At 38.2% G+C, this 14,444-nt stretch overlaps 3 protein-coding genes across 13 annotated transcripts; all 3 read left to right on the top strand.

Moving 5' to 3' along the window:
• The first annotated feature begins 942 nt into the window (after nt 1-942).
• On the top strand, nt 943-8,673 carry LOC18029827. 9 transcript variants are annotated; one of them, XM_024149298.1, is made up of 28 exons: nt 943-1,560; nt 1,831-1,844; nt 1,939-2,031; nt 2,201-2,496; nt 2,582-2,672; nt 2,756-2,794; nt 2,887-3,063; nt 3,157-3,210; nt 3,294-3,332; nt 3,425-3,478; nt 3,563-3,601; nt 3,694-3,747; nt 3,845-4,125; nt 4,215-4,368; nt 4,721-4,788; nt 4,888-5,019; nt 5,137-5,278; nt 5,363-5,433; nt 5,517-5,690; nt 6,206-6,277; nt 6,672-6,770; nt 6,858-6,947; nt 7,372-7,447; nt 7,544-7,637; nt 7,710-7,779; nt 7,889-8,068; nt 8,179-8,283; nt 8,379-8,673. In XM_024149298.1, exons 4-28 carry the CDS (start codon nt 2,206-2,208, stop codon nt 8,490-8,492), a joined length of 2,760 nt encoding a protein of 919 aa, XP_024005066.1. In that variant the 5' UTR covers nt 943-1,560; nt 1,831-1,844; nt 1,939-2,031; nt 2,201-2,205; the 3' UTR covers nt 8,493-8,673. The 9 variants fall into 9 exon arrangements, with proteins under 9 accessions (XP_024005066.1, XP_024005065.1, XP_024005070.1 ...); XM_024149297.1 differs by having other exon boundaries at nt 1,826-1,844; XM_024149302.1 differs by lacking the exons at nt 1,831-1,844; nt 1,939-2,031 and having other exon boundaries at nt 2,887-2,940; nt 3,025-3,063.
• A 1,243-nt stretch (nt 8,674-9,916) lies between these two features.
• LOC18029826 (probable xyloglucan endotransglucosylase/hydrolase protein 23) lies at nt 9,917-11,873 on the top strand. 3 transcript variants are annotated; one of them, XM_024149283.1, is made up of 4 exons: nt 9,917-10,044; nt 10,568-10,776; nt 10,874-11,067; nt 11,322-11,873. In XM_024149283.1, exons 1-4 carry the CDS (start codon nt 9,972-9,974, stop codon nt 11,719-11,721), a joined length of 876 nt encoding a protein of 291 aa, XP_024005051.1. In that variant the 5' UTR covers nt 9,917-9,971; the 3' UTR covers nt 11,722-11,873. The 3 variants fall into 3 exon arrangements, with proteins under 3 accessions (XP_024005051.1, XP_024005050.1, XP_024005049.1); XM_024149282.1 differs by having other exon boundaries at nt 9,975-10,037; nt 10,577-10,776; XM_024149281.1 differs by lacking the exon at nt 9,917-10,044 and having other exon boundaries at nt 10,447-10,776.
• A 652-nt stretch (nt 11,874-12,525) lies between these two features.
• LOC18029825 (xyloglucan endotransglucosylase/hydrolase protein 14) lies at nt 12,526-13,828 on the top strand. Its single transcript, XM_006413204.2, has 3 exons — nt 12,526-12,864; nt 12,985-13,178; nt 13,441-13,828. Exons 1-3 carry the CDS (start codon nt 12,583-12,585, stop codon nt 13,826-13,828), a joined length of 864 nt encoding a protein of 287 aa, XP_006413267.1. The 5' UTR covers nt 12,526-12,582.
• The last annotated feature ends 616 nt before the right edge of the window (nt 13,829-14,444 follow it).

Below are 14,444 nucleotides of genomic sequence, written 5' to 3'. Positions count from 1 at the left end.
AATAATTTCTACCATTAGAGCACAGAGAACAAAATCTGAGCAGGTACGTATTGAAACATTTGAGCAAAAAAAACAATAATAAATTATAATTTTCATCGCTGTCTATGCTTCAAATTGTAGTGAGGGAGAAAAAGAAATAGGTGAGAGAGAGAGAGTGTTCGTCGCTGTAGGCTTCGAATTTTAGTGAGGGAGGGAAAAAGATATGTGAGAGAGAGAGTTAAAGGAATAACTAAATAGGAGTATGATTGTATTATTGAAAAATGTACAGTGTTTGAATAGTTGTTTTTCCCATTTAATTTATCTAATTATAAATAGTAACAAGGTCATATGATACATTTACTTTTAATATAACGAAGTTACAAAAGAAGGTAAAAAACGAGCATGATGTCAGACCACCTCCATCCATAAGACCATGTCCATCAGTGAACTTCTGAGAAAGAGGTTCATCCGAATATAATAATATTTTTTTTTGGATTTTATTTTTTATTTTTTTAAATTTAAAAATTATTTTTTTAGACCAATCAGGATGTTCCACGTGTGATGAACTTGGATTCTTCAGATTCGTCGGGAAGAACCTGAGTCATGAACTTCTACCTTTAAAATTATTATTTTATTGAATTTCGTCTTAAAAACTGTACCATGAACTCTTGAAGAACCCCTGATGGACATGCTCTAAATCACTAAATCTGAATGGGGTTCTTACAAAATTAATGGGCATTAAATAAATGAAAAAAGGTTTAAAGCTGAAGAACCGGTCTTAGGAGTACTTAATTAAAAACCGCTGCTTAGGAGGAGTAAAGTACGTGGCGGCTGCTAATTGGTTTGAGAATGAAAGAAAAAATTGGGCCCAAAATCGGACACCTGTGTGTTGGGCCAAATAATTGTTATCTGGTTTTAAAAAGAGAAAATGTCTGAGTATTAGGAATGGAGATGAAAATAAGAGATTCTTAACTTTTTCATTAATCACAAAATGATTTTTCTGGAATTTTTCCACTTTGAAATCAGCTAAGAGAAGCACTATTTTACCTTTTCTCGTCTCGTCTCTCGTCGTGTCATTGTTTTCTCAGATTCCTGAATAATTCCCTTTCGATACCAATCCCCCAAAATCCCTTCGCTCATCTCCCGTAATCGGATTCGAAAACCCTAGGTTACAGTCATGCCCATGGAGAACGACAATGGCCACGCTGGCAACGTCGTCCTCACCGCCGAGCAAGCGACCAAGATTAACGAGACTGATGGACGGTTGCCGGAGAATCGTCCGAGCGGTGTTGTCTCAGACACCGGAAGTGGAAGCGAGAAAGGAGAGGAGGGGATTTAACCGAGCTCGTCCCTCTCTCCCATCGTGGACGCCGGCGACGCAATCGGCGTAATTTTGCCAGATTGTAGTTTTTGGGCCAGACAACGATTATCGAAATGCAACAGTGGGCCACTGGACGGGACGCAAGAGTGGCCCACTGGACGGGACGCAAGAGTGGCCCACTGGACGGGACGCAAGAGTGGCCCACTGGACGGGACGCAAGAGTGGCCCACTGGACGGGCCGAAACGGTGTCGTTATAATGGTACGTTTTCCCTCTTCTTTCTTCACTCCTTCAAATTTTTCTGTTCTTGAATAACTCGGAGATAATTCTTCTTTTAAGTCTAGTACTCTTCAATCTTTTCGTTGCTTTATTGCTAAGTCCGCTTCTTTAGACGAACGAATCCTTTCATCTCTTTTTCTTTCTTGCGTTGGAGAACTCAAGATCTTTCTCTTTTGTCGTCTTTCCTCGCTGACGCTTCTCTTCTCTCACGACTTTGATCGGATTTGTAAAATTTCACTTCGCTAAGTCAAGCAAACGGATTGAGTGTAAGTTTCTATTCTGGGTAATTATCGTTTCTGGTAGTGTCGACCATTTCAAGATTAATGGTGGAATTGATTTTTTGTTTTGTTTTGGTTTTAGTTTGAAATCTGGGTGATTGAATCAACGTAATCTTTGGTTCGGGTGGATTAAACTGGAAATTATCATCTTTTGTTACGGATATAAACATTCAAGGTGATATTAGCAGTTGTAACTTTTTTTGATTTGGATGGTAAATCGTTCTGGATTCTGTTTCGTGTTTTCTTCAACTCTTCCTTCGTTTCTTTACTTCTTCTAGTTTCTTTATATCTTTTCTTACAAGTCATTTGGCAATCTAAAGTTTTTTTTCGTTTTTCTTTGGTAGATTAAATGGATCAGAGGTGTACCATCTGCCATAACCTAACAAAGTTGAACTATTGCTGGACTCATAGAGAGTCCAGAATTTGCAATGTGGCTTTGCACAGTTCTTCAACCCACTATTGGAATCACAATGGGCATCTACATTCGCCCCTGTGTCAGCTATGCTTGCGTTCACCTGCCGTTATAAAATGTTACGTCGATAACAGAACGTTATGCTACAATTGTTTCAATACAGAAGAGCATAGGGGCTGTGTCCTGATGAACCACTCTGTCTTCGTGATTCCGTATTCTTCACACATGGTGAGAGTCTATGTCTATAAAGTTTTGATTTTTGAGTTTTATCACATTTCATTGCCGTAGTTCTAAAAGAAACTGGTTACAACAGAACTGTGTTGCTGGTCCAAGACAACAACGTTTTGTTCCTAATCTTGATCTGGAACTTGGCTTTCATATTCGGCCTCGACACCGTGCTCAAGGTAGTACGTTTTCCACTGACAATTACTATTATATTACATTCACTCTTTTCAGAAAATGTTTGATATGTTGTGCAACATGTTAGGTCTACGAATTGGTCCTCCCAATCATCCTCGTGAAGCAGGTAGTAAACTATTTATTTTCAACTACTATCTACCTCTTATATTACAGTTGCTCTTTTCATAAGATGATAAGTTTTGCTGTGCTACATCTTAGATTTGCAGCTTCGTCCTCCTAATCAGCCTCAACAAAGATTTGGTCAACCTCAAGGTAGTACACTATTGTTTATGCTTCTTATGTTACCTTTAGTCTTTTCATATTCAAAAGCGCTTGATATGTTGTGCAACATGTTAGGTCTACGAATTGGTCCTCTCAATCATCCTCGTGAAGCAGGTAGTAAACTATTTATTTTCAACTACTATCTACCTCTTATATTGCAGTTGCTCTTTTCATAAAGATGATAAGTTTTGCTGTGCTACATCTTAGATTTGCAGCTTCGTCCTCCTAATCAGCCTCAACAAAGATTTGGTCAACCTCAAGGTAGTACACTATTGTTTATGCTTCTTATGTACCTTTAGTCTTTTCATATTCAAAAGCGTTTGATATGTTGTGCAACATGTTAGGTCTACGAATTGGTCCTCCCAATCATCCTCGTGAAGCAGGTAGTAAACTATTTATTTTCAACTACTATCTACCTCTTATATTACAGTTGCTCTTTTCATAAGATGATAAGTTTTGCTGTGCTACATCTTAGATTTGCAGCTTCGTCCTCCTAATCAGCCTCAACAAAGATTTGGTCAACCTCAAGGTAGTACACTATTGTTTATGCTTCTTATGTTACCTTTAGTCTTTTCATATTCAAAAGCGTTTGATATGTTGTGCAACATGTTAGGTCTACGAATTGGTCCTCCCAATCATCCTCGTGAAGCAGGTAGTAAACTATTTATTTTCAACTACTATCTACCTCTTATATTACAGTTACTCTTTTCATAAGATGATAAGTTTTGCTGTGCTACATCTTAGATTTGCAGCTTCGTCCTCCTAATCAGCCTCAACAAAGATTTGGTCAACCTCAAGGTAGTACACTATTGTTTATGCTTCTTATGTTACCTTTAGTCTTTTCATATTCGAAAGTTGCCATTAATGAATTTTTTTTCTTTTTTTTTGTTTACAGAAATAATGTCACCATGCTTCTTATGCACAACTTCAATGCCATTGAAATATTCTTGGCACTATAGAGAAAGAAGGATATCCCTTGGCTCTAGCCACGACCATGTACTTTTCAGGGGCGGACATCCGGAGTCTCCTTTATGTCAAAACTGCCAAATTCGTCCTGCTTTAATTCATTGCTTTAACGAACGATTGAACCTCTGCTATCAGTGTTTCAATGCACACCAAGGGAGGTGCATTCCCAATGGGCACCGTGTGGAGATGATCAGCTTTTCTTCACACTGGGTGGGTTAGGCCTTTTTTTTAAAAAAAAAAATTCAAGCTATAGTTTGATTGATATATTTGTGACGATTCTATAAACTTGCTTATAACAGGATTGTCTCCGTCCGCAGCATTTTCAACCACAGTTGACAAATAGTAAAAGGAGTCCAGGACTGGGACCTGGAAGTGATCGCCCTCCTAAAAGAGGACGAGGAGGAGGATCACCATCAAGACAGGGTGGTCAGCCTGCTGGTCAGGGTCCAAGTGGTAATGTTTTTTTATAAGATGTGATTCATATTGATTAATACGGTTTGCCTTTGCTATCAATCGAAGGATGTTGGTATAAGAAGTGAACTTCTGTCAGAAGTCATAAGCTATTGAAAAAGAAAGAAAAGGCTACGACTTTAAGGAAGTATGAGAATAGGGACATCACAACATTTCCCAAAAAGCTCCACATTTAGAGTGAAAAGTCAAAACAACTCTGATTAAGAGAAATCATCCTCGTCTTGTGTTTGTTTCATGAATTCATTTCATCTTATTTCGTTGTGCCTATGAATATCTTAATGTCTTGTTTTCTCAGCTCTGATTTTGACTTCTCCAGTTGATACCAATTTTACAGGTGTAGGAACTCCAGCAAATTTAGTTGGTGCGAACTTTAGTCATGTGCTCACTGTAAATGCCGGAGAGGTGGGGTTTTCTGAATTTCGTTTCTGATATGAATATGATCAAATATCCTAACTATGATCATTTAATTAGCTGATCTCTGGACACATTGATTTTGTGCAGGATGTGACAATGAAGATAATGACCTTCTCTCAACAAGGATCTCGTGCTATCTGCATCCTTTCAGCAAATGGTCCCATTTCCAATGTTACGCTTCGTCAATCTATGACATCTGGCGGTACTCTAACTTTTGAGGTCTAAATGCTCTCTTCTCTCTTCTCACTTCTCACTTCTCATATATAAATGAATAATGAACTTCTTTCTATTGGTTTCCTTCAAATGTATTTGGGTTGTGTATGTTATTGTTATCAGGGTCGTTTTGAGATTCTCTCTTTGACGGGGTCATTTATGCAAATTAACACCAAAAAAGTGGGTGTTAGATTTGATAAGCCCATACCTGATGGAGTGGATCTTGGTGATCTGTGTGAAAAGGGGCTTGGGGTCTTCTGCAATGGTACTTCTTGTTCCGTAGTGCATTGCTTACTGGTCCCCCGCAGCTCTTGTCTCACAAACTGTTTCTTCTGTTTCTTTTCTAAAGCTGCTGATCTTCGGTTCGAAAGCTCGGGTTCTGAGGATCTGGATAAAGTACTTATTAACACATTGTTTGAGGTACTTGTTCTATCAGTTGCAAAGTGATAAATTTGTTCTGGGTCTTATATTTTCCATATGTTTATATCTTTATGTCTGTACAGGTTGTCCATGATGAGAGCAGAACTTGTCCGTTTATTCTATTTTTGAAAGATTCTGAGAAGTTTGTCGTTGGAAATTCCGATTCGTACTCTGCGTTTAAAAGCAGACTTGAACATCTCCCTGAAAACGTTATTGTGATCGGTTCACAGACACACACTGATAATCGCAAGGAGAAGGTATCTACTGTGCAATGCGTTTTCCCTAATTGCATGCATTGAGCTCATTTAGTTAAATAGAAAGTTGTCCTAGGGCAAATAAGTGTGATTCCTTTTTTCTTTATGCGTTTCACAGGCATTTATATCAGTACCAATTGTTTGTTTGTGACCATTCTATAGCTGCTGCATTTCCTTATTTCATAGGTTGAAGTAGACTTTGAATATTGTGTGTTCACGAAGATGTTTACTTGATTCGTCCTCATAAATATATCCATTCAAATATTTTAGAGTGCAAGTGTTAGGCACTATGTGATTTGTTAGGGTAGTCGGTCTTTCAAGATCTTAGGAATGGACCTCTGTAAAACTTCTTGTAATTGTAAAAGATATTAATTGCAAATATAATAAGTCTCAGGATCGACTAAAATTGAGTATCTTTGCAATGTGAGCACAGTTTCCTTCGACTTGGTTACTTATTACTCTCTGGTTTCTAATCCATAGGTAGCTCATTTGTTTTCATCAATTCATCTCTTTTGCAGGCTCATCCTGGAGGTCTATTTTTCACCAAGTTCGGCGGCAGCCAAACTGCTCTTCTGGACTTAGCTTTTCCAGTAAATCAACGCCTTCTCCTCTTTTCTTTGTTTGTTTCATAAGTAGGAAAATTTAACATAACAAAATTAGTATAGTCATTCTTGAGGCAGATGGCCATTTTCTTTTACCATTTAATGCATGTCTTCCGGGTTCTTCTGCTGCTTTTTTTGTGACCGTTATGTCTTAACTTTGTTTTCCTGACCAGTGGGATTGGTTCATGCTCATATATGCCTTACATTAACTCTCATCTGTTCTGTTTTCTAGTCAGCTTCAGCTCTGCATGCACCTTTGAAACAAGCCTCTAGTTTATTTGATCCAGCTATTCTGATTTCAACTGGCTAGTGCAAATTCGCAGAGTATTTCCTTCTCTTATTGAGTGGTGGGACTAATGTTACCTTTGCTTAATATTCCCAGGACATTGGACGATTACGTGAGCTTGGCAAGGAAATTCCGAAAGCAACGAAACTTCTAACGAAGCTCTTTGAGAATAAAGTTACTATTCATATGCCACAGGTTTGTAACTATGTTCTACTAGACATAAGCATTCTCGTCTGATATATGTCAAAAAAACTTTAGACTTAATGGAGTAATTAATCCCAGGATGAGGATCTTCTTACATCCTGGAACCATCAGTTAGATCGTGATGCTGAGACTCTGAAAATGAAGGCTAATTTCAATCACTTGCGCAAGGTATGTCTTTCCTCTGAATATATGGTCATGGGATATGCTTTTAGCTGTCTTCTTGGATTTAGTATGTAATTGGAAAAAGGTCATGGCAGCATTTTATGTCTGGACATATCAGACTGAAATCATTGGATTTCAATCCCAGTGAGAAATTTTTAATTTTCTTGGGTGCACTCATTTGCATATTTGGCTCTATTAAATCTGTGGCATTTTGGCTGCTCGTGAAAGCATTTACCTCTATTTTTCCTCTTCTTTAAAATCTTGATTGCTAGAATAGCAAGTATTGATAGCATACCTTCTAGAATTGCTTGCTTCTTCTCTGGTGTACTAGGTTATCTGTTTTTCCATAAGGCACAATTCCATTTCCTATTTTAAAACAGTGGCTTGACAGAAGTTTTAAGAACGAATCGATTATTGCATCTTCATTCAGGTGCTGGGACGATGTGATCTGGAATGTGAAGGAATTGAGACGCTGTGCATGAAGGATCTCACACTTCAAAGCGACAGTATGTTTTCCCTTTGTTCGGCACAATGGTTTGGAATGTGAAGGAATTGACAATGGAATGCTTTTCTAAACACTTGACTTTGACTTTCTACTTCAGGTGCAGAAAATATCGTTGGATGGGCTCTTAGTGACCATATAAAGCGTAACCCTGATGTTGATCCAGATACTAGGAATGTGTTGTCTCTTGATAGGTAATTGGCAGCTTGTCTCTGTGCATTACTGCTCTTATATATCAGTACTGAGTGCGAACTTTGGACTTGCAGCATAGAATTTGGAATTGGAGTTTTACAGGCTCTTCTAAATGAATCTACGAGCTTAAAGTATTCTCTCAAGGTTAGCAAATTGTCTTGGAATGAATTAAATTATTTGCATACTGGCTCACATTAAAAGAAATGGCTTCTATCATCATATAACAACTGTTAATTTTCTCTGTTGCTTTCAGGACGTTGTGACAGAAAATGAGTTTGAGAAGAGGCTTTTAAGTGATGTCATTCCGCCCAGTGACATTGGTGTTTCATTTGATGACACTGGGGCACTTGAGAATGTGAAAGACACCTTAAAGGAATTGGTTATGCTTCCTTTACAGCGGCCTGAACTTTTCTGCAAGGGGCAATTAACAAAGGTGGTTCTCTTCTCTGCCTGAGTTTTCTGTGTATACACACACATTATCATGCGTAAACTTCACTGTAATATAATATATGTTTATGATGGGATATTATGGATTGATTGTAGGAGCGAGATGATGCTCTGGCTGAAGGTAAAGCTCCTCCAGCTCTAAGTGGAAGTTCTGATATCCGAGCTTTAAACATGCAGGATTTCAGATACGCACATGAGCAGGTAAGATTTACTTATGCTTGGTTTTTGTTTTCGTTTTTCATATCAGACTCAGGCTCAGAGAAAAACTGTAACCGTTGTCCCTGGTATTGAATCAGGTGTGCGCGAGCGTCTCGTCAGAATCGGTGAACATGACAGGGCTTCAACAATGGAACGAACTCTACGGAGAAGGTGGATCTAGAAAGAAGAAATCACTCAGCTACTTCATGTAGGATTGAATCTACTTCAGAAACCATAACTCAATTTTAGTCACGAAAGGAGCTCTCGGTTGGAGGTAGAATGTGTTGTATATGTAGATTGTTTAGGGGAATATAGATAAAAGAATAAGTGACAACATGTTGAACGAGACTGTTTTGTTGTGTTCGATCTTTGTGTTTGTATAGCCGGTTATGTCCTTCTTGTAGTGACTTCCTGACAGATTAACCGGTTTTAGTCGGTTTTTTTTTTTTAGAGAAGAAAGAACAAGTCAAGTCCAGTCACTATTTTCAAATGACTTGGCGGGGATGAATAACAAATGTTTTCTCTGCAACTTTTTCGATCAACCTTGTACAATTGGACCATCTTTGAATTTATTGAATTACAACCTCTCTAACTGGTTGGTTGAGAGACTTTTATACCCTTGAGTTCGAAAATCTGCTCACATTTCTGGCCAAACCAAAGATTCGATTGCAAGAAATAATTACCTTCAGTTTGATTTTGAGCCTTAACGAGAAAACAAAAAAAAAAATCAGAACTGTTTTCATAATAGCTTAATCCGGTCAAGTTTGTACAGTACAGGGCCTGGCCGGGCCGGGTTTAAAAACATTTTTTTTCTTTCTTAACATCCTTATGTTTTATTGATAACTCCTCCATCTCCGGGATCAACTCAGGCTTCCCGTACAGAGGAATCAGTGAATCGGAAATGTTAGATCTAGTAGCGACGTTGCCGTCGCCGTCTTCGGCGCCGAGATCCGCCTCAGACTTCTTCTCCGATCCACAAATGGGTCATAATCCACAAGCTGCTAAGAGAAAAGCTCAGATTGTGGAGCTTGATTTTGCTGATGAATAAATAGATGGATATTCAGGTTGTTTGCTAGTGTATATAAAGTGTAGAAGCCCTGTACAGTTTAGGTAAATATATCACTTGGTTTCTATAAGTATTTATCTATCAAACTATTTGTCAATCAATAGATAATCCTATTGACACAGAAATTTAAAGCAGATATGGTTCAACCTTTCACCCTACTAAATTAACTCAGTATCATTTTTTGATTAACCACTACATCAAAAGCACTTCCTCCATTTATCTATGCCTAGTAAATAGTAGTAATAATATTTTAAGGTCTAACAATTAATCAACAACCTTTGTTTTCTATTTATTGTTTAGAGAGCGATATCATTTCATTTTGTTTTAATATGAAATGTAAAAACTAGATAGTTACTAAACATCATTTTCTGAGATTCTTATATTGATTCCACAGACTATTAAATAATCAATTTTAAGCTATTCCACGAACCTGTCTACGTTGAACCGTGTAAGGAATGATTCTGCATTTTAATATTAGTACATTCAAAGTTTACGACTACCACGTCGATTATGTGCCTCCACAAAACTCTCTTTATATAACTTCTCATTTCCAACTCATCTACAATCCAAGTCCATCGACAAACATTTATCTCTCACGGCGTGAACAACAGAGAACCGGGCTAAAATGGCGGCTTTCGCAACCAAACAACCTCTGTTGCTGTCTCTCCTCCTCGCCATTGGCTTCTTTGTGGTACATGACTCTTGACCCAAAAAAAAAGTACAAGACTAACGCCCTTGTGTTTGGACTGGTTCTAAGATGGCTGCACTTGGAGTCTTTGGTGATATGAAACTTGTCAATAAGGATGGTTACAAAGATGAGATTCTTAGCTGTTTCCCATACGCTCATCTAGAAAAAGCAACGAGAGATGGTCAGATTAAATTAATGTAATTTGACAAAAAAGAAACATATAACAAAAACCGCGTCTCCAACTCCAAAGCCATCTATCTAACCATCACTTTCCTTCTTCCAGCTGTCCGAATCAAAACGCGCCTTTGTCTTCAGTCTTCACCAAACCCATCCTCCGAACCGAACCTTCCTCTCTGACCCTCTCTGCTCTTACTATATATATACAACCAATTATATTCGACCTCACAAGAAAAACCAAAAAAATCTACACTCAGAAAATAAAACCCACCAAAAAAAAAATTTTTAAAAAGAAATGTCGATCATCAGTTACTCCACTATGTTTGTTCTGCTGCTTTCCGCTCTTATGATTTGCTCTGTTTCAGCCAATTTTCAGCGAGACGTAGAGATAACTTGGGGAGACGGACGTGGACAGATCACCAACAACGGCGATCTTCTCACTCTCTCTCTCGACAAGTCTTCCGGCTCAGGCTTCCGATCCAAGAACGAGTATTTGTTCGGTAAGATCGACATGCAGATCAAGCTCGTGGCCGGAAACTCCGCCGGAACAGTCACTGCTTACTATGTAAGTCTCTTTAGTGTGTTATCTGTGAGCCTTTAGAGTAATTATAGCTCAAAATGGTTGTTTGATTGTTTTTGTTGATGTTTTTTATGTTTTACAGTTGAAATCACCTGGATCTACATGGGACGAGGTTGATTTCGAGTTCTTGGGAAATCTAAGTGGCGATCCTTACACACTTCATACCAATGTCTTCACGCAAGGTAAAGGCGACAGAGAACAACAGTTTAAACTCTGGTTCGATCCAACTAGTGATTTCCACACTTACTCCATCCTCTGGAACCCACAACGCATTATGTAAGTGTTCTTGTTTTTCTTCCTTGATTAACCGAAACTAAATTCGAAAATGGTTTTATGCATCACATAATTACATTTTTACCTCTATATCTAAAAAAAATCTTTAAAAAGAAAATAAGAATATATAACTAAATAGCAAACCCGAACCAAAACAAACCATCCATATTATATTAGGCGTTACTTTTTTTCATAATTTATACCATTACGTTGTTGAATCTGATCATTGTGTTTTTTTTTTTTTTCTATCAATTTAGATTCTCCGTTGATGGAACTCCGATAAGAGAATTCAAGAACATGGAATCTCAAGGGACTCTGTTCCCTAAGAACCAGCCGATGAGAATGTACTCGAGTCTATGGAACGCTGAAGACTGGGCCACAAGGGGCGGTCTAGTCAAAACCGACTGGTCTAAAGCTCCCTTCACTGCTTCTTACCGCGGCTTTAATGAAGAAGCTTGCGTCATGTCAAATGGTAAGTCGTCGTGCCCCAACGGGTCAGGACAAGGGAGTAGTAGTGGTTCGTGGCTGTCACAGGAGTTAGACTCCACGGGTCAAGAACGGATGAGATGGGTGCAAAGTAACTACATGATCTATAACTACTGTACGGACATTAAGAGGTTCCCTCAAGGTCTTCCACAAGAGTGCCTAGCTGCGTAAAGCTTTTAAACAAAACAAAAGATTCAAAGCCTTCTAAAAAAAAAATTCTTTAATTCATCATATAAAGTATCTAGTATGTGGTTGCACATCTGTTTTTTTCATTTAGTCTATGTAAGTATATGTGTATTTAAATGATCCATCACCTTACCAAAAGAAAGCATTTGAACGTACGAAGAAAAGAAAAAGTAAGAACAGTGTGCGAACAAATAAAATAGAAGGAAGAAAAAAAAAACAAAAGGAAAACCGAACCCTTCAAATGAACAACCTTAAACCCTATATAACCCTTGAGAGCCTCCGGGGCATGGCCATGAGGCCTAGTTGTAACTTGCACGCTCCTTAACAATGTGAATTCTCTCATGCCTTCCGTAGGAATTATTGTGTACACTGGGATATAGCTTGTGCTGACTTCCTCATTTATCTATGCGACTATGCCTAGAAAGTAGTAGGAATAAGAATTTATGGTCTAACAACTAATCAACAACTTTTCTTTTGTATTGTTTAGAGAGCGATATTATTAAATTTGTTTTAATATGAACTGTAAAAACTAAATACTGTAGTTACTAAACATAATTTTCTGAGATTCTTATATTGATTCCACAGACAAAAATTATAAAGTAATAAGCTATTTGACTATTAAATAATCAGTTTTAAGCTATTCCACGAACCTGTCTACGTTGAACCGTGTAAGGAATGATTCTTCATTTAAATATTAGTACACACAAAGTTTACGACTACCACGTCGATTATGTGCCTCCACGAAAGTCTCTTTATATAACTTCTCATTTCCAACTCATCTACAATCCAAGTCCATCGACAAACATTTATCTCTCACGGCGTGAAACAACAGAGAACCGGGCCAAAATGGCGGCTTTCGCAACCAAACAACCTCTGTTGTTGTCTCTCCTCCTCGCCATTGGCTTCTTTGTGGTGGCTGCATCCGCTGGAAGCTTCTACGAGAGCTTTGATATCACTTGGGGAGATGGTCGTGCCAACATCTACGAGAATGGACAGCTTCTCACTTGCACTCTCGACAAGACCTCCGGTTCAGGTTTTCAGTCCAAGAAGGAGTATTTATACGGTAAGATCGACATGAAGCTCAAGCTTGTTGCTGGAAACTCTGCTGGAACCGTCACCGCCTACTACGTAAGGAATCTCCTTGTCAAATTAACTGATCTCCAATATGATATATTAGGGTTCTTTTTCTCTCAAAACCAATCAGTAATGAATTCAGTTATATCCTAATATTATACATTTCTGTGGCAGCTTTCTTCCAAAGGCGCGACATGGGATGAGATTGACTTCGAGTTCTTGGGAAATCTCACAGGACAGCCTTACACTATCCACACCAATGTTTTCACCGGAGGTAAAGGCGATCGTGAGATGCAGTTCCATCTCTGGTTCGATCCCACCGCAGATTTCCACACCTACACCGTCCACTGGAACCCTGCTAACATCATGTGAGTATATATAGTCTATCAGAAAATCCTACATTGATAATACTTTGCAAAATTATGTATATAAGATATGTTTTTATTCATTCATTACTCATTGGTTTTGCTATAATAGCTTACGAAATTTGACATGGCTAATCCCATATTTTTCTCCTTTTTATACGTGATCCGTTGTTACCTTCTTATTTTTTCTTTGAGCAATTCTTTTTGGCATTTAAAACGTCTAATATCAGTTTGACATGATTCTTAACCTTTCTTGTGTCTGAAGTTTCCTTGTGGATGGGATCCCAATTCGGGTGTTCAAGAACAACGAGAAAAATGGGGTGGCTTACCCTACGTACCAACCCATGAAGATATACTCAAGCCTCTGGGAAGCCGATGACTGGGCAACACAAGGCGGTCGCGTGAAGATTGACTGGAACAATGCACCATTCAGAGCCTCCTACAGGAGCTTTAACGACCAAAGCTCATGTAGCAGGACATCGAACTCCACATGGGTGACTTGTGACGCAAACAAAGACTCGTGGATGTGGACCACTCTCAGTAGCCACCAGTACGGACAGATGAAGTGGGTGCAAGACGAATTCATGATCTACAACTATTGCACTGATTATAAGAGGTTCCCTCAGGGTCTCCCCAAGGAATGTAACCTTTAAATCTTGGTTGATCCTACTATGAGAATTTTCGAGCATTTTCCTTAATAACTCTTCTTTTTTTTTCCCTTCGTTTTATATCATACTTTGATGTTTACTTTGAATTCTTTCTTTTTTTCTTTTGGTGTTTCTGAGATACGATAACACACGTGTATGTAATCTTACCAAGAAAAATAAAAATTTGTACTCGATTATGTGGTGTAATTGTTTTTTTTTTAATTGTGGTTGTTTTTGCGTGCAATGCAAGCAGCATCATTTTGCTGAAAAATATGTACACATTACTAAAAGTGAGATTCCGCAGGTCCTCAAAGGACTAGTAATACAAACACTAGTATGCAGCGAATGGCATGAGAGAACCGTGATCTTGGCAAAAAGGAAGAAAAAGAGTTTTGATGAACTAATGCAACATCGGCTCGTCAGATCCTGATTTTATCGAGCAAAACTTTTGTAAATCATTTACCAATACCGTTATTCCATACTTTTAAAAATAAAATTTACATCTATCTGAGATTTTAAATTTCCAACTCAAAATCATATAATACTTTACTTAAGGATCTATGTAGTTTTAGCGTTAATTAATAATATAGAGCGTTTGCCTGATAGAAATCATAACGAAGTT

The sequence above is a fragment of the Eutrema salsugineum genome, unplaced genomic scaffold (genome assembly GCF_000478725.1).
Source record: "Eutrema salsugineum unplaced genomic scaffold, Eutsalg1_0 scaffold_1, whole genome shotgun sequence".
Lineage (NCBI taxonomy): Eukaryota > Viridiplantae > Streptophyta > Magnoliopsida > Brassicales > Brassicaceae > Eutrema > Eutrema salsugineum.
This window is presented reverse-complemented; position numbering and strand designations above follow the sequence as displayed.